Below are 23,959 nucleotides of genomic sequence, written 5' to 3'. Positions count from 1 at the left end.
AAACACATTTACTCTAAAGTAATGCAAATAAAAACTCAGCGTCCACAATTATTGAATGTAGATTATTTAAGAGCAAATATAAAACTTGGTGTGTTCTGGTGCAAGTGATGCATATTGTTTTCTTTTTATGGATTCACAATGCAACTGAGTGGTAAATAAACTAACTTGTTAATTTCACGTAATTATACGTTTGTGAGCCACTCATTCTGTACGGGCCACCGTTTACAGAATATTTACAAGGAAGACCTGAACTGGCTGCGTGGCACCGGCTGGGTACCAATGGGCTCCCTGGAGCACGAGAAAGTGAAGAACGCCGGGAAGATCCTGAGTGAAAGACGTTACCGGCAAAGCCCAGACACCTTTAAGTTCACCTCCATCGTGGACGATCCCGTCATGGTGTTGGCACAAGCCAATGCCAAGCAGAACAGCAAGGTGAGTTTTCAAACTGCTTTCCACTCAATGGAGATTTTTGTGACCCACGTTGGACGATGTCGCGACACGTATAGCATCACATGTCTGTGACACCTCCTCCCCCACACTTTTAATGTATTTACAGTGGCTGTACAGAGATGCCTGGGACAAGGACAAGAGCAGTATCCACGTGATGCCCGACACGCCTGAGATCACATTGGCCAAACTCAACAGCGCTAACATTAGCCAGGTACCATGTCATTTATTTCACAGCTTTTTAGTTGTATAGGAACCCCCCCCCCCCATATTTAATGTTAACCATTGACTCGGATAAATTAGAGTCAAAATTTTAAGTAATCAAATTGTAATGGTTAAATTTGATTGATTGTTCCTGTGATGCCATGAGACCTATTTCAGAAGCCGGGTCAGGTGACTCAGTTGTTCTGCAGTTTCAAGCGGAAAGTCGAATATCTAATTTATATATAGATTTGGTTGTGAGATTTGTTTGACAGCTCAATCAGTGTGCTGAAACGATAACGATCCACATGTTTAACGCTTATACTTGTCAGGTGGTGGTGGTTCTTACGGCACAGATTTAGCCAGGTCGTTGCGTGGCCAATCCCCGGAACCCCTGAGATCCTGGGTTTAAATTGCGTTTCAGCTGAAAACGATTAAACCAGCTTCTTTAGTGTAGTGATATTTTTGTGACTTCACAAAACAAGTGTTAATTACATTTATTTAATTTCATTTAGATAAAATTGCATTCTTACTAATATCAATATCTTAGTAGACAAAGTGAGAATGCATTGTCCCCTTTTGATACCCCTAGAGCACTGAGAATGTGGTAACAAAAAAACAAAACCAAAGACGTCCAGATGGGTGACAGTGCGATCACCGTGGTTGACAATCACACTACAAGTTTGAATCCCAAAGTGGCACATGGACTCCTCTACTTACGAACATCCAACTTACAAACTTTCAGAGATATGAACAAACCTGTCCGTATGTGCAGTTGCCTGTTCGGACCGAGAAGCATAAGTTCAACCGCTGAGCAATAGATGGCAGTGGTGGCATCTACATCTGCAGAACATGAATAACCAGTGGCATCTACATCTACAGGAGATTATACAACTTTTAAAGACATTTCCCGTGTTTAGTGTACATGCCGTACGACACATTTTGAATCGACAGGAGTAAAGTTAGACTGACGAACAAATTGACTTACGAACAGACCATGGAAACCTAACTCGTTTGTCAGTAGAGGAGTCCCTGTACTATCTTTTGAATTGACTACCAACTATGGGTCAATAAAACTAGTACCACTTTGCAGGAAGCCACTATTTTTTTGGTCCTATGATGGAGACTGGTTCCTAACGAAGATAATGTGTTGTTTTCATGAGTGTGTCATGGCCCTGAATGGGGATGAGTTCCACACCATTTTAGTTTGAGCAGACATGATTATGTTGTATATTTTGTTGTTTATTTTGGCATTAGTTTTGTATTCGAACCCAGGTCATCTGTAAATACAGAAATATTGATGGGTCGTTGTCTAAAGCCAACCTATTATCTCTGTATGAAGTTAAATAGACATTTAAGGAATTAGGCATATGTTGCGTGTAAAGGAAAATAGATAAACTTACTTATACAACGCTTTAATCATTTCCAATAAACTTTTATTGTGTAACATCACGCGTTTAAATATACACAGTAATCGGGTTTTAGAAACGAGTTTTCAAATTAGATTTTCCCACTCCCCCCATTAATACGGTACTGTACGGCTGTAAATGCAACTCCTGACTCTTGGCACACTCGACGTTGACTCTGTGCTTTGATTTCCAGAAACTCTACAGACAAGGCTGGGAGGAGACCATCAGCAAGGGCTACGACTCGAGGGCGGATTCCATTGCCATCAAGGCCGCCAAGGCGTCCAGGGACATCGCCAGCGATGTGAGAACACCATCTCTTTATATACGCTCACGACAATTACGATTTGTCTGCTGTGTTTTAGCGTTCTTCTGGGCCGTTGTATAAATCACGCGTTTGTTACATCCGCAGTACAAGTACAAGCTGGCGTACGAGAAGGGCAGAGGGCACATGGTCGGGTGCAGGAACATACAGGACGACCCCAAGCTTGTTTGGTCAATGCACGTGGCCAAAATCCAGAGCGAGCGCGAGTACAAGAAGGGCTTTGAGAAGACCAAGACCAAATACCACAGCCCTGTAGACATGATCAGCGTGGTGGCCGCCAAGCATTGTCAGAAGCAGGTCAACGACGTCAACTACAGGACCTACCTGCACCAGTGGACCTGCATGCCCGACCAGAACGACGTCATCCAGGCCAGGAAGGCCTACGAGCTGCAGAGCGACGTGAGATATATTTACGGTTTTTGTTTTTTCATCCTGTGGTCTTACAGATTCTGCCAAAGAGTTAATTTTGAAACATTAATTAGAGTCCGTTTCGTAATTGTGAATATGAATTGATGACATTGTCACCGTATACAGAATATTTACAAGGAAGACCTGAACTGGCTGCGTGGCACCGGCTGGGTACCAATGGGCTCCCTGGAGCACGAGAAAGTGAAGAACGCCGGGAAGATCCTGAGTGAAAGACGTTACCGGCAAAGCCCAGACACCTTTAAGTTCACCTCCATCGTGGACGATCCCGTCATGGTGTTGGCACAAGCCAATGCCAAGCAGAACAGCAAGGTGAGTTTTCAAACTGCTTTCCACTCAATGGAGATTTTTGTGACCCACGTTGGACGATGTCACAACACGTATGACATCACATGTCTGTGACTCCCCCTCCCCCACCCTGTTTGTGTACACAGTGGCTCTACAGAGATGCTTGGGACAAGGACAAGCTCAATATCCACGTGATGCCTGACACGCCAGAGTTCAATCTGGCAAAGCAAAATGCAGTTCAAATGAGCAACGTGAGTCCCCCACACCCAGCCACTTTGTCCGGCAGCACTGTGCCAGTTGATTAGATTCGTTAAAACAGCATTCTCGAGTTTGCAATTATCTGGTTCTATGGTTGAATGTTGTCATTCTGGCGACGCTTCAAGTTGGTCAAAAATAAAGTATGCTCTGTCACACATTGGAAAGTAAAATGGTGTGTGGCGTGAAGTATGGAATGTGAATGTTTTAAATTCTGCTTGCACAATTACATATTTAAAAATGTTATTGCTCCAACACGGGCATAATGTATTGGCTCTTTAAACCAGTAAAACAAAAGTATCCCGGACAAAACAAAAATCATACGTTTAATGGTCCCAATAATGGCACGGTCTGTTGTTATATTTCCTCTGTTACGAAACAGAAACTATACAGGCAAGGCTGGGAGGACACTATTCAAAAGGGCTACGCTTCAAGATCAGACGCCATCGCCATCAAGGCTGCCAAGGCCTCTAGAGACATCGCCAGTGACGTGAGTTTATGAAGGAATACTGGAACCCGCTGAAATCTGTATGTCCACATTTCTGCAGATGTAATGGTTATCATCGTTTACCTATTGTGTCCACAGTACAAGTACAAGCTGGCGTATGAGAAGGGCAGAGGGCACATGGTCGGGTGCAGAAACATACAGGACGACCCCAAGCTCGTCTGGTTCATGCAAGTGGCGAAGATGCAGAGCGACCGCGAGTACAAGAAGGGCTTCGAAAAGACCAAGACCAAGTACCACAGCCCCGTAGACATGATCAGCGTGGTGGCCGCCAAGCATTGTCAGAAGCAGGTCAACGACGTCAACTACAGGACCTACCTGCACCAGTGGACCTGCATGCCCGACCAGAACGACGTCATCCAGGCCAGGAAGGCCTACGAGCTGCAGAGCGACGTAAGATATATTTGAAATACATTTCACGAGCTTTAAATATATGTTTTATTAACTTCTTTCCCATGTACGGTGTTTGTTTTCTCATTGAAAGTTTATCCTCGACAAACTCTTGCAGAATATTTACAAGGACGATCTGAACTGGCTCCGTGGCATCGGGTGGTCACCCGATGGATCTCTGGAACACATGAAAGTGAAGCACGCTGGCAAGATCCTGAGCAATAAGTTTTACCGCCAGAATCCCGACAGCATCAAGTTCACTTCCATCGTCGACGACCCTGTCATGGTGCAGGCCCAGATCAACGCGAAGCTGCTCAGCAATGTGAGTTGCAATCAGACGTCCAGTTGCGTAATTTTTTTTAAATAAAAACAAATAAAATTCATCATCGTTTCAAGTGGATCCTACTGTTGTATGGTCGGTCATTTTTTTTAAATAAGTGTTTTTCACATAACAGGAAACCAGAGAAATCGCATAAATATGAGGGGATAGCTCTATAATCCATTCAGATAAGTCAGAAACCCATACACTATACTGTCTTATGTTAGCCACCTCAACAATCATTAACTCCGGTTAGGAATTCAAACAAATATGGTTTAGATCTTTATACATTCATATGTATATTTAAATTATGACAAGGGATCTATGAAATTGATTTGGTGGAGAAATTAGAAATGAAATTGGCTTAGTACCCATGGACAAACCCGATAATGTCCGAAATGTCTCTATCCTTAGCAAGATCAATGCAAGAGATGATCACAGGCTGGTGCGGTGTAAGTTGAATGACAACATGACCATAGAAGGGACAATGGTAATTCTAGGCACAAGAAAGATAGTTACCATCAGCGTATAATTCAGGAAATGGAAATGGCTCGAGGTGCAAAATAATAAAACTGGTGTTTCCACTTTAAATAAAGACTTAACCACCATAGGAATCGCCAATGCAATGACAATATAGGAAGGAAGCAGAGAACATGCTGTGCAGAATCGCAAATAAACATAATGGATAAACGGAGAGGTGCGAAGAATAAGAAAAGGCAAAAAAATATATTTACGAAGGACTTTGTACAACCATTGGGGAAAAAAAAATGAGAAACCGATTCGGAGAACACCACAGTGATGATTGAAAGTATCTCAGCAGGCAATGGGAGCAGGAAATCATGAAATAAGACCTCTAACGTCCATGGCACTGGAAGGTCGTTCGTTGGGTTTATGTGAACGTTGCGAGGGTAAGAGGGTAAACTTGGCACGGGCTCACAGCACGTGTAGAGAATGGCACGGTCACCGTGCACCCTCGGTTAACGCCACACCTTAGTTTCACAGCCGCTGTAAATTATTCGAAATTGTTTTTTTTTTCCAAAGCCACATGACATTTGTAACGGGTATATAAAACATGAACTACATAGAGCTGTTAATAATAATACAATTAAAACGAATAGAAAAAGATAACAAAGAGCCTTTAACCGTTAAAACTATAAAAAACTAACCTTTATGGCTGGGATTACTGATCACGTTGCTGGGAATAAAAGCGTGGATTTTTATAAGTTATTCATTTCCACTTCTCCACGAGCGGCACCTTCTCGCGTGATGTTGTGAGCGGGACACTTATTAATAATGTGATTTCAGACCTGTGTGCTATTCAAATGCTAATGCCTGAACATTTTTTCTCTCTCACAGAAACTATACAAGGAAGCGTGGGAAAATGCCAAGACCTCAATTCATGTCATGCCCGACACTCCTGAGATTATGCTGTCTAAACTGAACAGTGTCAACGTCAGTGGGGTAAGTTTTTTTTTGTTTGCCTTTGATGTCGCAGTTTCCTCTTACACTGTGAAAGACGTTCACAACACTGCTGCAGTTGCGCACTGCATCACGGAGTCCGTCAATAAACCTGGGAACTTTTGTGAGCGACCACTTGCTCCTGGTTCTAACGTTAAAGGCAATATATGTTCAATAACTATAATGTAAAGTATAATTATAGTTTGTAAACTAAAAATGTAGCTTTTTGAGTGCAGTACGGACAGTCCCCGAATTCCGAACTGGTTCCGTTCCTGAGAACCATTCGTAAATCGAACGGTTCGAAAGTCGGGACACAATAATGCACCGTATTTAAATGCGTATACAGTCATTGTTATAAAATGTGTCACACTTCAACAAAAAGGGGAAGCATTGTTAAACTCATAAAAAAGGAGAAATATTGTATATTCGCATGCAATACGGGCAGGTAAATAAAACATTAAATAAAGGAACATAAATATAAAAAAATTACATCTTTTATTTTCACGTCCCTTGAGTCGTGATGCTGGCTTGCTTGTCGGAATGGGCACGCGCACACACAACACACCAACGATCCCCCGTGTAGCCTTAACAGACTGTTCTGCAAGTACTGGAAGCGAGGAACACCTATGAAGGCCAACACGACACACGAGGAGGTGGGTGGCCAGCACCGTGCCCGGCCACCTTTGCCTCCTCAGTGGCGATGTTTACACACCGCCACAGGTACTCATTCTAGGCTGAGTCGCCCTAGGGGAGGCCCACGACCCATTCAGATAATTGTCACTGGTGTTGGTTGTGAGTGGGAATTTAACTCGGTTCGCCGGGTTGTTCGCGCAGCATGCTAACCATTGCACTACCGCGCCTCACACACACACACCCATGGGCTCCCCCGCACGCACGAACACTTGCGTGCACACGCACGTGCACACTCACTTTCACACAAACACGTGTGCGCGCACACACGCATACACAAGCAGTCACTCCCAGCGAGATGCTGCGACTCATTACGGTTCTTGGAGGATCGCTCCACCTGAACAAAATAGTTCCACAATTCAGTTTGCAAGTGTGAGTTCGCAAGTCGATGTAAAAAAAAAATATATATCTTATGAAAGTTGGTTCGTAAGTGTGGATATTCGTCAGTTGGGTGTTCGTAAGATGAGGACTTCCTGTATTTTCCTACATGACTTTGTTTTAATTGCATTATGTATTTTGTACCAAACGTAATTTTTTTCCTGCTTCCTCTCACTGTGTCTTCTGCTATACATATTTCAGCAATGATTTTTTTTTACTTTCAGAAATTGTACAGACAAGGCTGGGAGGACACTATTCAAAAAGGCTATGCCTCAAGATCAGATGCCATCGCCATCAAGGCTGCCAAGGCCTCCAGAGACATCGCCAGCGACGTGAGTCAATAGTTTCCCCCAATTCGCTGCCATTCTGTTTGCAAGTAATTACACTGCTCTAGCTAAGCAATAACACCGGCTTCTTCGTTGTGTTACACAGTACAAGTACAAGCTGGCGTACGAGAAGGGCAGAGGGCACATGGTCGGGTGCAGGAACCTGCAGGACGACCCCAAGCTCGTGCACTGCATGAACGTGGCCAAGATGCAGAGCGATCGCGAGTACAAGAAGGGCTTCGAGAAGTCCAAGACCAAGTTCCACAGTCCCGTGGACATGATCAGCGTGGTGGCCGCCAAGCATTGTCAGAAGCAGGTCAACGACTTCAACTACAGGACCTACCTGCACCAGTGGACCTGCATGCCTGACCAGAACGACGTCATCCAGGCCAAGAAGGCCTACGAGCTTCAGAGCGACGTGAGTATTGATGATATTACAACGCGTTTGAGCATACTGAGTGGAGTCAGCAGCGCTACGGTACATTTTGAAGATAATAATAAAGTGCACAAGAATATAATTCAGCAATAGAATATTTGGTAATTACAATGTAAGGCTATATATGTGTACTTTTTATCCCGTTCACATCCAGTATTTTGTGATCCGAATTCATTTTCACTTTTATTTTTTGTAATTCAAGAAAAAATACTGTAAGAATGAATTACGTTATTCTCTTCCATTGCATTTTCCCCTTAAATACATGTTGTGCAACTTGCTGTTTGCAAAAGTTCAAACTGTAAATAGTTAGTAAAATTGCATAAGCAGTGTCAATACAAATTGCAGTCGTTAACATTTTTATGTTGGAATAATTTCATTGGATCTTTAACGTCCACAGTGAAGCAGACATCTAGCATTTTAACGCTGAATAATTCTAATATGGGACCTTTCTTGGCAGTTTTAAAATATAACAGTAGGTTTTTACCCTTTCTGAAAATAAAACAGGTGTCAAGATGTTAAAACACCAAACAGAATCCTTATTTAAGGAATCCTGTCTGCATTAACCACACGTACTTGTGGTGAACATGCAAAAAAACAAATAAAGAATCCCGCAGTATTAACCAGAGTGGCCATGGGGTTTCAACCGCCAACCTGTGAAACGAGCAGCACATGCGCTCCTGATTCCCATTGCCCTCGCCCTGTGCGGTCAACGCCGAATAAGGTTGTAACCAAATTAGTATAGCCTCACTAAAGAATGCACACCACTAACTTTACACTATCGCAAATGCTCACGTACACTGACAGCCACTGAATATATGGGATGATGATGATGACGATGGTGGATTTAACGTGTGAATGTCGAGCTTTTCTGGAGCGCATTTTTGCCACTGTTCGTATTTGCTCACCAGGACGTCCGTTCCTCGTGTAATTTAATTTAAGGGAAATTCGTCACTCTCGCCAGAGATTAAGTTTGTTTTTGTTTGTGTTTTTTTTTTATCTATCACCATCAGTGGCTGTACAAATCCGATTTGGAGTGGCTCCGTGGTTGTGGCTGGCAGCCTGATGGCTCCGTAGACGTGGAAAAGGTCAAGAAGGCTCAGGAGATTATCAACGAAAGAAAATACCGGCAACCGATAAGCGATCAGAAGTTCACCAGCATCACCGACCTCCCCATCTTCCTTCTGGCCAAAACAAACTCTGCCCTCATCAGCGACGTGCGTTTTTCGTTGACACCTACATGCTGTTCACATGCTGTTCATGTGCTATGTACACACCGTTTCCATGCCATGTACTTATGGATTAAATTGCTAGTCTGACTGCACCGTGGCCTCTAGAAACTCTGTAATGGAAACGTTTAACATCTCGATTGACATAACAAGATACGGTTTAGTATAAATGCATTTATATCATAATTAGTATTGTCACTTCAATAATACGAGTAAAAAATATACAAGTGTGTGGGTTTGAATAATGTCTATAATGCAGAATTGCTTGGCAGTAATTGTAATAATAACTATAATAGCCCCAATGTATAATGAAGGACGGGTGCGTGGATAGCTTTGTACATATCTTGGGGCCGAGGATGTATTTTGAATTGATAACATCTGGGTATGTTGTGCTGGCATTCACAGAAAGTTTATAAAGAAGCGTGGCAGACTCAGAAGACATTGTGCCACATCCCACCAGACACTCCGTTGTACGAGCTGTCGAAGGTCAACTCCATCAACATCAGCGACGTGAGCACCCCATCTGTCTCCCTTGTGTTGTTACAACGGGCGACTGGACGAGGCTATCTCTCAGAGTAGACCTCTCTTCATTGTTGCTTCAAAAAGGACAATTATATTGTTGGGTCGTTTCAAACAAAGCCTTTATTTACACACCAATGAAAACTCGTAATATTAAACTAAACAATTTTTTTTCTTTTTCCTGGGTAAGGCCTATTGAACCTATATAGCTCTTTTTAAAAAAATGCTTCTCTTTCTACCCTATCCTTAGAAGACCATTAAATATTTTGGAAACAATAAGGAAGCCACTACCTGCAAATCTGCAAAAGAAAGCTATGACCATGTTGATAAATTTAAAAACTAAACTGTTTTTTTTTTTACAAGGAAAGACCCGCTGAGCTACCGTAGCTCTTTTTCAGAAGTGACCTGGCCACAAATGATAACCCAACGAAGTGGAATATCATCACGTGGAAATGTATAGTAGCCAAATACTCTTAAACGCATGTTTGTAGATGTGGAGGGAAAACCAGAGGATCCAGAGAATAATCCACGCAACTGCAGGGAAAGAGACATGCAAGCTATAAATATACAGGGTGTTTGGAATATTTGGACCCGATTTTAAATCGCTATATCTCTGCAACTACGAACCGCCCATGAATGAAACTCGTACCACTTGAAAGGGCGGGGCATAGAGAGAGCGGGGCATAGAGAGGGCGGGGCATAGAGAGGGCGGGACATAGAGTTTCAAATGATTACTGCACGATGCCTCTCCCAGCGCACAAACAGCCCCTAGCCTCAGTCACTCTCTAGATGGTGACCCCGCAACACAAGGGGCGTTTTGCATTATGCAGTTCAGCAAGACTAAATCCGTAATTGCGGTGCAGCGTGCGTTTCAATGGCGTTTTGGCATTGATCCGCCAATGTCAAAGAGCATTCGTCGTTGGTACTGACAGTTTGAGGACACGGGCTGCTGTTGATGTAAGGGGTAGAGCACAGGGCGACCACGCACCTCAGAGGAAAACGTGAGAAGAGAGGCGTTTGGGACGAATTCAACTATCATCTCGATGTTGTCCGTACAGCAGGTGGAGGGCGCATAGAGCATTTATAAAATGGTTAGTAAAACTTGATAACTCATTAAACCATTTATAACTTTTTGTGTAAATGTAACATGTTGCCATCGTGAAATATACTGCTTTGAAATTGGGTCCATCTCTTTTAAACACCCTGTACAGCAGGCATCAGGGTCAGGATTGAACCCATGACCTGTCTACTAGGCGAGGTAGTTAACATCTCGCCACCTTGGCGCCCTGTAATCCTTTAGCCAGATAAGCGTTTCAGGTTTTTGCATTTAGTCATTTAATTTCAAAACGAGTATATTACATTTTATTTTATTTAAGAAGCAGGAACTTTAGTGTAAGGAATAAAATCCTATTCATGAGAAGTTATAATGCGTACAGATAGGTCATCAACATACTTACCGTACTGCCCTCTGCTGGCTACCTTGCAACATGGCATGTTGGCAGTGATGCACAATATGAATTCTACATCATTCACAGAGTCCCTTTATAAAGCGCAGGAAGTGCCACAGCAGCGCCACAGGACAAGTTTTGACAATACCACAATAATAATATTCCTAATACTTAAAAACACCATAAAAAGGTAGTTTAAATATCTCCGTTTAATATTTGAGCTCATGTTTAACCTTTGTTAACCAATATTGTGTTTCTCCCTTTGATGGGGAATAAACCCCGAAATATTGCATGTTTTTTTTATTCCACATCCTCAGTGGTGCGCAAATGACACAACTATGTTGTATGTTGAACCTCTTTTTGCGTTCATGGGGGGTTCGGGGAAAGGACAACAAATGTATTTTAAAATACATCACTCTACGAATGTATCGCAGTAATCAATGGAATGTAACTTCCGCGTGGAATGTAAGGAAATAGACACCGCTTCCTCGAAGGTTATATAATGTGCGCATCCCTGGTTGTGGAATGCAGAAACTTTACCGGAAGAGCTGGGATGAGGCGAAGGTGAAGGGGTACCACGTGGATAAAGATGCCATCTCTGTCCTGGCCGCCAGGAAAGCCAGAGACATCGCCAGCGACGTGAGTTCACGTCGTCGACGCCCGTGCCACCTTTCTTCCGTTCGGCGCTTCGATTACAAACGTTCGTTTAGCGAACTAGTTCTCGTGCTTTTTTTGACCTTTCGCGATGATCACTTTGCGCACACAGATCAAGTACAAGATGGCGTACGAGAAAGGGAAGGGACACCACGTCGGGTGCAGGAACATACAGGACGACCCCAAGCTCGTCTGGTCCATGCACGTGGCCAAGATGCAGAGTGAGCGCGAGTACAAGAAGGGCTTCGAGAAGTCCAAGACCAAATACCACAGCCCCGTAGACATGATCAGCGTGGTGGCCGCCAAGCATTGTCAGAAGCAGGTCAACGACGTCAACTACAGGACCTACCTGCACCAGTGGACCTGCATGCCCGACCAGAACGACGTCATCCAGGCCAAGAAGGCCTACGACCTGCAGAGCAACGTGAGCACATGCCCCATTGTGTAATTACGTCAAAATGTTTTTCATTGTTGATTTTATTGCCAATACATGAACACCACGTGGACGTATGTGAACAATAAAAAAGGCAAATGATGGTGGTAGTGGTTGGGAGATGTTGATCACAATGTGGGGCGTAGTGGTCACATGTTCCATGGATTTCGGTGTCTTGCTACCACCCCGAGTTATGCGATTAAAAAGCCCATTTGGTATAAGCATGCGTCCAATGCGTTTTTCTGTTTCCTCACACGGGCAGTGGGTGTACAAGGCGGACCTGGAGTGGCTCCGTGGGTGTGGCTGGTTGCCAGAGGGCTCCTTGGACGTGTTAAAGGTCAAAAAGGCCCAAGAGATCCTCAACGACAGAATTTACCGGCAGCCTGCCTCCTCTCTGAAGTTCACCAGCGTCATCGACTCCCCCGAATATCTCCTGGCCAAGACCAATGCAGACCAGATCAGCGGAGTAAGACCCAGACCCCACTCCCCCACCCCTTTTGCTGTGTGTGTGTCCAGCTTGATTGCATGCTTGTGGCCCTATTTTTATTTGATCACCACACCTTCCACCAACCACTTCTCTGGGATTTTGGAGGCTTGTGCCTCCTGGGATTAAGTGACTATGCACAGGGGAGAAGCTAAGATAAGTTCCACTCTTTGTATCGTGGGTATGTACTTTAAAGTCTGCTTTTTGGGAGAATCCACCTATAGACCTACTTTTCTTTTTTAATTATTCGTATTGAACATAAGACTAATTATTATTGAACGAGTCAAGAGTATATTGCCTCATTAACTCATTAACATCTGTGAGTAGCAAAAATCACCCGATTCAGCATCGCGCTATTGTCATTTGCCTGCTCATTAAGCCGAGCACTGCAAATATGCTTCTAATATTTATTGTGGAAAGTGCTGGATTAATTATTACGCCTGAGGACGACCGCCTGTGTTGCGATCGAAACGTCGTGATATATTATATATTAAATTTTTTCTACCTACGTGACTTTACCGAAAGAACCGAAGACTGGAGTCCTGCAGTCAAGAAAGCTTCAAATCAAGATTAAGACCTAATTTCTGTCCGTGTTGTTTGATGGCAGTGGAAGTACAAGAAAGACTGGGAGTTAAACAAAACCTCGATTCACATCATGCCGGACACTCCAGAGATTAACCTCTCGCGTGCGAACGCGGTCAACGTCAGTAGGGTGAGTGAAGTTTCTCCTCAGCTTTATATGAAAAGTAAAATACACACTTTTTTTTGGTTTTACCATTTTTATAATTTCCATTTGTAAACGTCTGTGCCTTACTGGAACGTTTGTGCGCCTTGTTCTCAACAGAAACAATACAGGAAGGGCTGGGAGGACGCGCTTCAAAATGGCTACCACTTAAAGACGGATGCCATTGCCATCAAAGCTGCCAAGGCCTCCAGAGAGATCATCAGTGACGTGCGTACCTTGAGAAGATAACTTTCTGTTGTATTTCATATGCACTTGTTTCCGTCTGTCTGTCGATCGTACAGCCGCGATGTTTAATTTTCGCGATTTAAATCGGACGTTACAATATTCTTGCTGGAAGAGAGTAACGGATTTTTTTTTTTTTACTACAACCACCAACCACCGTAATTACCTTTGCTCATTGCCCCCCAACTTTTCGATCCTGCAGTACAAGTACAAGCACGCCTACGAGTTGGGAAAAGGCCACCTGATCGGGTGCCACAGCGTCCACGAAGACCCCATGCTCGAGCACTGCGCCAAGGTGGGCAAGATGCAGAGCGACCTGGAGTACAAGAAGGACTTCCACAAGACCAAGACCAAGTGCCACCTGCCGCACGACATGCTCAACGTCGTCGCCGCCAAGAAGTACCAGGAGATGATCAGCGACATCCCCTACCGCACCTACCTGCACCAGTGGACCTGCATGCCCGACCAGAATGACGTCATCCAGGCCAGGAAGGCCTACGACCTGCAGAGCGACGTGAGTTGCGGTTCCCTTGCACGAATGTCTCCTTTGCGAAAGTCAGGTCCTCTTGATCTCAGGCGATGCAGAGGTAATTCAATAGAGCCATGCTCCGTTGAGCATGGAGCCACACTAAAAGTCAGTGTAAAATACTTTTTAAATCAACTCTAAGCAGCATGAGTGACGATGCGATCTGCTTTTGTCTGTGGTGCATCCTACTCTATCTCTCACCCCCTGAGTATATGAGGAGAAGCTGTACCCTGTACCAGCATATTTGACCTGACGAACAGAGCAGACCATACAGCATTTGACGGCGCAATGCCCCAATGCACAAATACGAATGAGACATCACAGCGATGATGATACACTCCGCTGCTCCTGACGCCGTTATCTGGCTTGACCCACCTGAATGTGAAATTGTAGTCGTTGCTCTGCATTTACATCAGCAGCTGTATGGAAGAAGAAGAAGATAAGAATGTAGGATGGGGGGCATTGTGGCGGAGGGGTCGGGTATTATTCCCCTGCGGTCCCATCCAGCCCCTCCGAATCTTCGGGATATGTTTTATTTCTGCACAATTGCTGAGCACAGTAGGCCCAAGGGTCCGAAACGTCAATCGCACCTCCGACTGGCATGGTTGGCTACATATGGCGCGAAAGAAGTTCAGCATACATACATACAAGCGGCCAGCGACAAACAGCACTATTGAAAATAGGTTTCCCCCTTTTTTTCTGGCAACAAAACAGCTGTGTTAAGATGTTAAAACACCAAACTGAAACCTTTTACAAGGAATCATGTCTGCATTAACCACAATATTTGTGGTCAGAATGCAAACAAAAAAAATACTCCAATAATATATGCATTGTCCTTGAAACTGATTGGTGTTAGACCAGAGACGCCTTTTGGCGTCCTCTGGTCTAACGCCGTTTGAGACGAGGCTCAAAAGAAAGCTGTCTCTGGTGTGGACCAATCAGTTTCAAAGACAATGCATCCTATATTATCAGAGTATTTTTTTTTGCATTCTGACCACAAGTATTGTGGTTAATGCTGACATGATTCCTTGTAAAAGGTTTCAGTTTGGTGTTTTAGCATCTTAACACCTGTTTTGTTGCCAGAAAAAACGGGAAAACCTATCATATTTTGGTGCTGGCAAAGGAGGTCCCATGAAGCACTATTGAAGTTGCGGTCGAGAACAGCGTCGGAGCACGTTTCTTGAATTGAACAGGGTTTGGAGGGAATGGAGACGATGGCAGGGGGGGTACTAAAGTGGAGCGGTGCGAGGGAAGAAGTGGATAAGAGCGGTGAGGTGACCGGCAGTGCGGTGGTTGAACACGGTACGGATTGCGTAGTTGAGGGGCGGTTTTGGAACGCTGCCGTGTGGTGCTTTGCAGATCATCTACAAGGCGGACCTGGAGTGGATCCGTGGCTGTGGCTGGCTGCCCACTGGCTCTTTGGACGTGGAGCATTCCAAGAAGGCCCAGAATATACTCAGCAACGTGAGTGTCAGCTGACTTGAAGATCTTGGCACAGCTCGCTATCGTGTTCGTTCATTCAGCTTCTGCTGATCTCTTCATCTGCCCGCATGTCCTTGTTGAACATTGTTGCACATTTTAATTCTCACTACCCCCTGCCCAGTTACCTCCTCCAGCTCATTCCCTCTCACTACCCCCTGCCTAGTCACTTCCTTCAGCTCATTCCCTCTCACTAATCCCTGCTCAAATCACCCCCTTAAGCTCATTCCCTCTCCCTACATACCCAATCCAGATCCTCTCCCTAAGCAACTGAATGAGTCTGCGTCGTTGTTATTGTTGTTGTTGTTTAAGTCAATGTTAAACCTCCACACTTATGAGCGGTGCGCCAGCTACTGCTTGAGTGACATTCCGGCTTTGTGTAATTCATTAACTCACCTGCACCTTTGCGTCTCAGATCTCACACAAAATCAGGTGCATTCTGGGTGATTGGTCACAGGCTGAGTAATCACACCTACGCGTATTGGTAGCACTACGATGTAGTGTGGATCATTTACATTGCGTCCAGACCTGATGCAGTTGGCATCACACAGAGCAAGGAGGCGTATATAGACTGTGTGCCTATAAGCGTATATACAGATGGAGAAGCAGTCAATCTTGGGCAGAAGAGAAGGTCTGAAGCATTTTTAACGTATCTTTCCCAAACGCCATTCCTTGCTCCCCTATGAAGTCCAGTTTGACAGTCATCTCATGAGCCGAAGGTACAACAAGCACATTTACACGTGAACGGAGAAGATTGGTAAAAATATAAAAAGCGTACAAACTCTGTGAAAAGGGCTCGGGTATATAAGTGAGCGCGGGCGTTGGGGAAACTTCCGTAAATGGTATAAGCCTCTAATGGTAATCACAGCACACCTTCAGTTATCGACAGTAAAAGGTTAAGGAGCAGTGACTCGCTCGCACCACTGCTAGCGGAAGGGCCTCTACTGGAGGAAGCTCTAGAAGAGCCTCTCAGGAGGATTTTTCGCCTTCTCTTCTATGCTGACCAGACTTCTTGGAAAGGCATCGCAGTAACCGCACACTATACCCCACCGCATGCGACCTGCCGATCCAACATCCGTGGTGTAGCCACTGTTACCTGCTGGGTGGACAGAGGAGGCGGGGGTTTTAAGGAACCTGCACCATTGTCTAAATTGCAGCACCATTAACCCATTGAAACAGCTATTTTAACACATTTTCACGTGAATGACTAATTGACATATAGCACCTCAAAGAGTGCCGATTTTTACCACGCTTGCCCCACCTAGACCTAACACCCCGCATTGTTTGTGCAGCGTTTTTGACTCTTGTTGTAACTCATGTTGCAGAATAAGTACAAGGCCGAGGCTTACCAGGGCATGAAGAACTTCAGCGTGGTGACCGACACGCCGACCTACATCAACGCTGTGCTGAGCGCCCACCAGCTGTGCGACGTGAGTGAATCCCTCTCGTTCGCCGTTAGTGACTCTTCGGCGCGCACGTTGAACTTGTGTATGTGCGCACGTTGAACTTCTTCCGCACCACCGTACATAGCCAACCGCGCTAATCGGAGGTGCGGTGGAAGGACATCAAACTTAACACAAAAAAGCAGTTCGAAAGAAATGAGTTTTATATAGATGTAAAAGTGCATTTCTCGAGTGGCTTCCTGAATTTGAGCAGTTTTAATTTGAGTTATGGTTTTAGCCTCGCTGACTTAGTCTGGGGATTTTATTTCGTTATACTCCTCGATTAAAGGAGTCAAAACGTCGATGGAATTATTGTTGTGTACATGTTGTCATTTAAAGAGCACTTTTCGTTATTTTCTCAGTTTTGAATCACATGCACTGCTTTGAGTGTGCGGCACGGAAAGTGATGACCAGAATGCCGTTACAGTACAAGTATAAAGAAGCATGGAACAGGGACAAGTCCAACGTGACGGTGTCGGAATGCCCCCTCTACGACGTAGCCCGCGATGCTGCACGGAACCTCAGCTCGGTACGTCGCTCGCGCTACGGTGCACTGTGGATTTTCTTACACTTCATCCACACAGGGCAATAGCATCACACATAAAATACATACATACACCAAGGGGGGCGTATATAGACTGTGTGAGTCGAAACGTATTTACAGAGAGAGAAGCAGTCAGTCATAGGCAGAGGACAAGAGGAAGGTCTCAAGCCTAGACCTAAACAGGCGCAGGGAGCTGACGGCATGGATGGCTGGGGTTCGGGACATACAGACCCAAGGGCAGCATAGGAGAAGGAGTTACCTCCCATCTAGCAAAGGTTGAGTTGGGGTTCTGAAGTGGGGAGTACGTGGAGGGGAGAAGTTTGAGATGAGAGGGGAGAGGCAGGGGAGTGCATAGAGGGGAGTAGAGTGAGATGAGAGGGGAGAGGTTGGCAGGGGTGAGATCATGGAGGTTATTGAAGGTGACGAGTGCGATCTTACAGGTCACTTGGGACTGGATTTGGGTCATTTAGGCCGATGAACCCCACAAAGGTTTAATGCCTGCGACACTTTGAGATTGGGAATGCGCCACACTGGAATTTGTGTTTGTGAGTTAATTATGGGCCCAGTGTGTGACTGGTAAATTTAACTACTTATAAATGACGTCGCTGCTTTATTTAATTGCGGTGAATGGTAACATATTAAAGCATGGCTACGAAACTTAAAGGCGTAGTTTTCTAATACAGCTCGAATGCGACCAAACGTGGTGCATCAAGGGCACTGTGGCGAAGCGTAAATTGTATGTCGTGCATAATCTCGTGAAAAATTCTCAAATACGATTCTTGACAAATTACTGCACTATTAAGCAATGAAACAAACTTCCACTGTTGATTAAACTCGCACACACACTCACAGTCTTGTGACGGCTTGTAACGAATGGGTGGCGGGGGAATTTCCATTAAATATGTATGCGGCCTTGCATCGTTTGGTTGTTGCTCAAATGCTACAAGTTAACGTCATTGTTGGTCGAGTGTGGGAGTTTGTCTTAGAATAGATGCGTCGTGTATCTTAAAATGTTCTCCTTTCAGTTGTATCCCTGCGACCTTCAGCATTGTGGACATTCGTATTTATTCATCCTCTTTGCTGCCCGCTAAACCATCGCTATTAACCTGCGTGAGAATGTTGATTTGCAAGAGTGGGGTGTGCTTTAGTAGTTGCGAGATGTTAAATTCCTCTACTGGTATACAGGAAGTTGTGGGTTCGATCCCGACCTTGACGGCTGTATATTTGGAGTTTGCTGGTTCTCCCCATGGTTGCGTGGATTTTTCTGCTTGTCCTCCAGTTCCCCCTCCCCCCCCCACATTTAGAAACATTTGTTTAGAGTATTTGGCTTCTATACATTATAAGCCACTTCATTGGGCTATCGTTTGTGGCCATGTCGATTCTGAAAAAGAGATATATAGCTCAGTGAGCATTATCTGGTAAGATTAAATTAGTTTATTTTAAATGAAGTTGGCTACGATAACAACGATGGAATGACGTGTATACAATAACGCCCCCTCTCTCAACGTATATACATCACAAAATAATTCCTCGTTTTGTTTTCTAGAAAATTTACAAGGAGGGCTGGGAAAACATGAAAGCGACGGGCTATAAGATCCCGGCAGATTCCTTGGATCTACAACAAGCCAAACTGCTCAAGGAAATCACCAGTGAGGTGAGCAACAGTGCACGCAAGACTCGGACACCTTGCAATCAAACTCACGTGTGAGCGCCGAGCGTTGTTTGCAAACAAGGACGTGCAGGGCCAGAAAGGTGCATTGCAGGCGCAACCGAACACGAGTCTGCCATCGTCTGCACCCAATGCATGCGCAAAAAAAATTGTACTGCCAAATACACGCTCAGGTGATTGAAACTCAGGCCGGTGGGCACATAAACCCGCAATGCGTTTTGAGCCACCAAAGTGTGTACATATTCTTATATTCTAAACAGGCTGATGCAGCCACCTTGCTTCACAGTTGAAAGTGTGGCCGTTCGCAGGGGTTACCCGTTCACCCTCCCACCCGGGCAATTCATGTCGGCATAACAATGCGAATGAAAATAATTGATACGTATTTTTTTTATATTGTCGTGAATGTAGCGGCCACGAGTGGCTGCAACGGTCATGTGAACCCATCACTGTTAAGATATACGAATGGAAAAAAACCAAAAACGCAGATTCTTACACGCACGATTCGATGTACGTATCGTGAGTTTTAAGAGGCGATGTTGCCAAATTGTAGCATTGTTGCACAATCCTAATAGCACAGCATGTCAAGTGATGTAACAGTTGCCTACAGGTTACTGGTGTGCTGGGTCACTGGTAGCAGTGTAAATAGTATCTTGCTTAATTATCTCCGTGGTTGTATCCGGGCCCCTGTTATGTAAAACAGCCCTGCCTGCACACTGTGTGGAAATTTGCACTGCTTCAAGATATTCGGGGATTTTATTTGCACGTTGGTGGAGAGCCGTTTAGAGCTGGCGGATCGGTGCGACTTGGCGGAGCTAATAGAGGCAATGGCGTAGACAGCAACCTTATGTATGTAAGCCTGTTGAACTTCTTTCGCACCGTACGTAGCCGACCTTGCTAATTGGAGGTGCGGGGAAAGGACAACAAACTAAACACAAAAAGCGGCTCTAAAGAAGTGGGTTTTCGATCTAGATTTAAAAGTGCAGAGCTCCCAGTGGCTTCCTAATATCGAAGGGGGAGAGCGTTCCAGACGTCCGCAGAAGCGCATCTTAAAGGGCGCGATGGGGTGACCGTCCTTGTTCGATGGCCAGGCAAAAGCCGCTGCTGCGAGGATGACCAGAGTTGCGTCATGGTTTATGTTACACTCTGGCAATATGTAAATTGCTCCCAACCACCTCAGCGTGAATACGTAATTAAAGAAACACACATAAACAAAATAACTATTACGTTTGAGAAAAAAAATCTAGCACATCTTTTAAAGGATAAAACTCTTGCATCATATTAAATTTAGAACATAAACTATATATACACGTGCATATATCTTAATTTGGAGATAACCTTTGTCGCTAATTACCCCTATTTTCTAAAGTGATGTTGTTACATAATTACCACTCAGAGAAAGTCAGGAGTACTTGCCCGGCTATGTACAATATATTCGAGTTATTCCCTGTACAACTAGTGACCATAATCAGCCACAAAAATAACATAGTGATGTTTCCAAGCTGCATGAAGATGTGACTTGGGGCACTCTGTGCAATATATCAGCAAATGCCTCATGCGTCCATATTGGCGGCATCATCTTGTGCAAGCAGATCCATCTCAACATTAAGGCCGCAATAATCAGATAGAGAGTAAAACCGCAGGGACAAAGAGAGACGTAGAGAGACACACACACACACAGGAGAGACACAGAAATACACAGAAGAGACAGATACAGAGTGAGACGTGAAGAGAGAGATACAATAAGACAGACACAAAGAGTCAGACGCAGTAAGATACGTGGAGATAGACAGGAAGACACGGACGCCGATGTGCACACATCACTGTGAAGGTTCTTAATGCAGTGGAGCCCCTGTGCACATACATGCCCAGAATCAGAATATGTATTTATACTGGAGGAATCTGATGAGCTATGAAGCTCTTTCTCGCAGATGTCCATTGATGCCCATGCTGCACGTGTGTAAATTTTAACAAAACGCCCGATGCGTGCACAGATCAAATACAAGCACGCACACATCAAGGACAGAGGCCACCTGATCGGGTGCCACAGCGTCCACGAAGACCCGATGCTCGAGCACTGCGCCAAGGTGGGCAAGATGCAGAGCGACCTGGAGTACAAGAAGGACTTCCACAAGACCAAGACCAAGTGCCACCTGCCGCACGACATGCTCAACGTCGTCGCCGCCAAGAAGTACCAGGAGATGATCAGCGACATCCCCTACCGCACCTACCTGCACCAGTGGACCTGCATGCCCGACCAGAACGACGTCATCCAGGCCAGGAAGGCCTACGACCTGCAGAGTGACGTGAGTGCGCCCTCCGGTGTCACGCTTTTACAACGTCGCGATTGCTCAACGGGGGATCCCGAGTCCAATAGACACTGGGTGGTCAGCTCTCGCCTCTGTTAAAACGAAAGCAAACTTGGAACTAACTTGAACTTTGCAGCAGAAATATCTGCCCAAGGATACAACTGAAGTTGTTCACGATAAGGGAGGTGCGATAACTACAAAGATAATGGGAAGCTCTTCCCTTTTTCCGCAAGATTCCTCATATGCTGCCTTGACAGAGTATCACGCTAATTACTTCCACTCTGTTTCCATCCATTAATAAATTGCAATTCTTTATAAGTCTAATGGAAATCACCTGATGTGAGTCAGTGAAGAATGTCTCAAGTTGTCATGGGGTGGCTGTAGTATTGTTTTTCTGCCTTTTACATCTTTATGAGTGCGTTCATCCTGTTCTTTTGCAGTTTGTGTACAAGGCCGACCTGGAATGGCTCCGAGGTTGTGGATGGCTTCCCTCCGGATCTGTGGATGTGGAGAAAGTTAAAAGGGCACAGAATATACTCAATGATGTGAGTTGAGTTTTTTATTTATTTTCTTGGCATCTCAGGCCACTCGTTGTTACAGAGTTGCATCATCAATTATTTACAACCTCGTCTTGACTTTCCCAATTATTATAACCAGTTATTATTACGTTGTCATCGAGATTAATTTATAATGGGAGAAATGCAAGTATTTAGTGCTCATATTTGATTAGCATATGACTTGGCAACATACTTATATAAGGATAATGTATTAATTTCAATCAATAATATCCTTAAACTCACTCACACCACAAACTTACCCTGTGCTGACCGTAATACACCGAGTCTTTGTTGCTGATGTGCCCGTGCGCCACTGATACAGCACCAACGCTTTGTGCATTTGTCTTGTTCCAGAACAAGTATAAATCGGCGGCCCTGCAGGGCACGAGGAAATACATTGTGGTGACCGACACGCCCGCCTACCTCACTGCTCTGCAAAGCGGCATCCAGCTCAGCGATGTGAGCTCCATGTAAACACATTGACAGTCAATGCCACGCGGTGAGAAGAGGACGTTCAAATTAATTCACAATAAAGCGTTTTTTTTTTTTAATTACATCGCGTAAATATAAATGTGTCGTTTAAAAAAACAACAACTTTATTATGGCTAATATTGGTCGCGAAAGCCTATATGTTAAACTGATTAAAATTATGCCTTGTTCTTTTAATGTGTGCATAATTAGGTGCTCTTCAACCAAGTTTGTTTTTAAATCTAGCGGCTTCGGAGCAATGACGAGGCGGGCGGTATGCCTTTGATTTGCAGGTGAAATACAAGGAGGCCTTCAACCTGGAGAAAGGGAACAGCCACATGTCACCGGACGCCCCGCAGTTCAACCTATCACGCGAGGCCTCCAAGCTGTGCAGCGAGGTCCCTGCAGCGCCGCCATCCACACGGAGGGCTCATACATCCTCTCCACACTCGGATGTGCAACACATAACATTAGTATTATTATTCGTAAAATAGATTTTTTTTTTTGGTACTGTAATGATCTGGAAAAATGTACCACCGTAGGACTTTCCACCACCCGACACAGCCAAATAAGTTAAATTGTCACATGTGCACGCGACAATATTTTCTGTCTCAGCTCTCCGGCCCGTAAGTTGAAGAACAATCCTCACAGCGAAATTCGTCAATTATAAACGAAGTTCTGCTTCAAACTTTGCCCAGCATCTTCAGGAGAAGATCAAGGAAGTCGTAATACAATGCATGAAGTCAAAATTATATTATTACATATATAGCTAACACAAATATAAATTTTGGCAGTTGGAAAACTATTGTTCAGATAGGGTTCAAGGTAAAGCTTTTCTTATACATCTTATGACCTATAAGTAAATTCTGGACCTTGACTGTTCAAATCTAGTAGCCGCCCTTTTAATTACTGTGGGTGCATTAAGAATAGGTCATTGCTGAAAATTACAAACAAAAAATACCCGCACTATCTCACTCTTTCGGTATTTTACCAGGTAAGGCCGACTGAGCTATTTTGGCCACAAATGATAGCTCAACGAAGTGACTTATCATCACGTGGACATTTATAGCAGCCAAATACTCTCCAACGCATGTTTCATAGCAATAATCTTCTACATAGCAATAATATACTGCAAAAACCTGGCAGGACCCTCCTGAAAGTCCATGGGACTCGGCGAGGTTTTTCTGGGTAAACACATACTATAATAATAGAATAAAAAAAAATAATTTATGAAATGAGGCTTAGAGCTCTATTTCACCAATTAGAACATTTGCCCAAAATCTACAGAAAATAAGTAGGCCTTCATGGATATACGTCAATCGCAAAGACCATGAACGTCTCTGGGTAATTCATTACAAAGGACGAAGCCAGGTAAAAGGGATCACGG

The 23,959-nt window shown here is 44.5% G+C and overlaps 1 protein-coding gene across 13 annotated transcripts in view; it reads left to right on the top strand.

The window, feature by feature from the left end:
* The window catches only part of NEB (nebulin), a 211,709-nt gene that overhangs the window by 84,940 nt on the left and 102,810 nt on the right, over window positions 1–23,959 (top strand). For 11 of the 13 annotated variants that reach the window (XM_032957174.2, XM_032957171.2, XM_032957172.2 and 8 more), the window contains 28 exons: window positions 229–432; window positions 557–661; window positions 2,251–2,358; window positions 2,467–2,778; window positions 2,914–3,117; window positions 3,240–3,344; window positions 3,731–3,838; window positions 3,935–4,246; window positions 4,362–4,565; window positions 5,919–6,023; window positions 7,313–7,420; window positions 7,521–7,832; window positions 8,861–9,064; window positions 9,482–9,586; window positions 11,575–11,682; window positions 11,810–12,121; window positions 12,393–12,596; window positions 13,222–13,326; window positions 13,459–13,566; window positions 13,784–14,095; window positions 15,467–15,571; window positions 16,912–17,016; window positions 17,456–17,557; window positions 19,119–19,226; window positions 21,233–21,544; window positions 21,988–22,092; window positions 22,459–22,563; window positions 22,866–22,970. In XM_032957174.2, coding sequence (XP_032813065.2) covers window positions 229–432; window positions 557–661; window positions 2,251–2,358; window positions 2,467–2,778; window positions 2,914–3,117; window positions 3,240–3,344; window positions 3,731–3,838; window positions 3,935–4,246; window positions 4,362–4,565; window positions 5,919–6,023; window positions 7,313–7,420; window positions 7,521–7,832; window positions 8,861–9,064; window positions 9,482–9,586; window positions 11,575–11,682; window positions 11,810–12,121; window positions 12,393–12,596; window positions 13,222–13,326; window positions 13,459–13,566; window positions 13,784–14,095; window positions 15,467–15,571; window positions 16,912–17,016; window positions 17,456–17,557; window positions 19,119–19,226; window positions 21,233–21,544; window positions 21,988–22,092; window positions 22,459–22,563; window positions 22,866–22,970 — 4,692 coding nt within the window. The remainder of the gene's footprint in view (window positions 1–228; window positions 433–556; window positions 662–2,250; window positions 2,359–2,466; window positions 2,779–2,913; window positions 3,118–3,239; window positions 3,345–3,730; window positions 3,839–3,934; window positions 4,247–4,361; window positions 4,566–5,918; window positions 6,024–7,312; window positions 7,421–7,520; window positions 7,833–8,860; window positions 9,065–9,481; window positions 9,587–11,574; window positions 11,683–11,809; window positions 12,122–12,392; window positions 12,597–13,221; window positions 13,327–13,458; window positions 13,567–13,783; window positions 14,096–15,466; window positions 15,572–16,911; window positions 17,017–17,455; window positions 17,558–19,118; window positions 19,227–21,232; window positions 21,545–21,987; window positions 22,093–22,458; window positions 22,564–22,865; window positions 22,971–23,959) is intronic. The other 2 variants (XM_032957177.2, XM_076068129.1) reach the window with 2 other exon arrangements.

The sequence above is a fragment of the Petromyzon marinus genome, chromosome 19, assembly GCF_048934315.1.
Source record: "Petromyzon marinus isolate PM22_M1 ecotype Great Lakes invasive population chromosome 19, UKy_Petmar_22M1.pri1.0, whole genome shotgun sequence".
Taxonomy (NCBI): Eukaryota; Metazoa; Chordata; class Hyperoartia; order Petromyzontiformes; family Petromyzontidae; genus Petromyzon; species Petromyzon marinus.
Note: the sequence above shows the minus strand (reverse complement) of the source record. Positions and strands in the feature narration are given on the sequence as shown.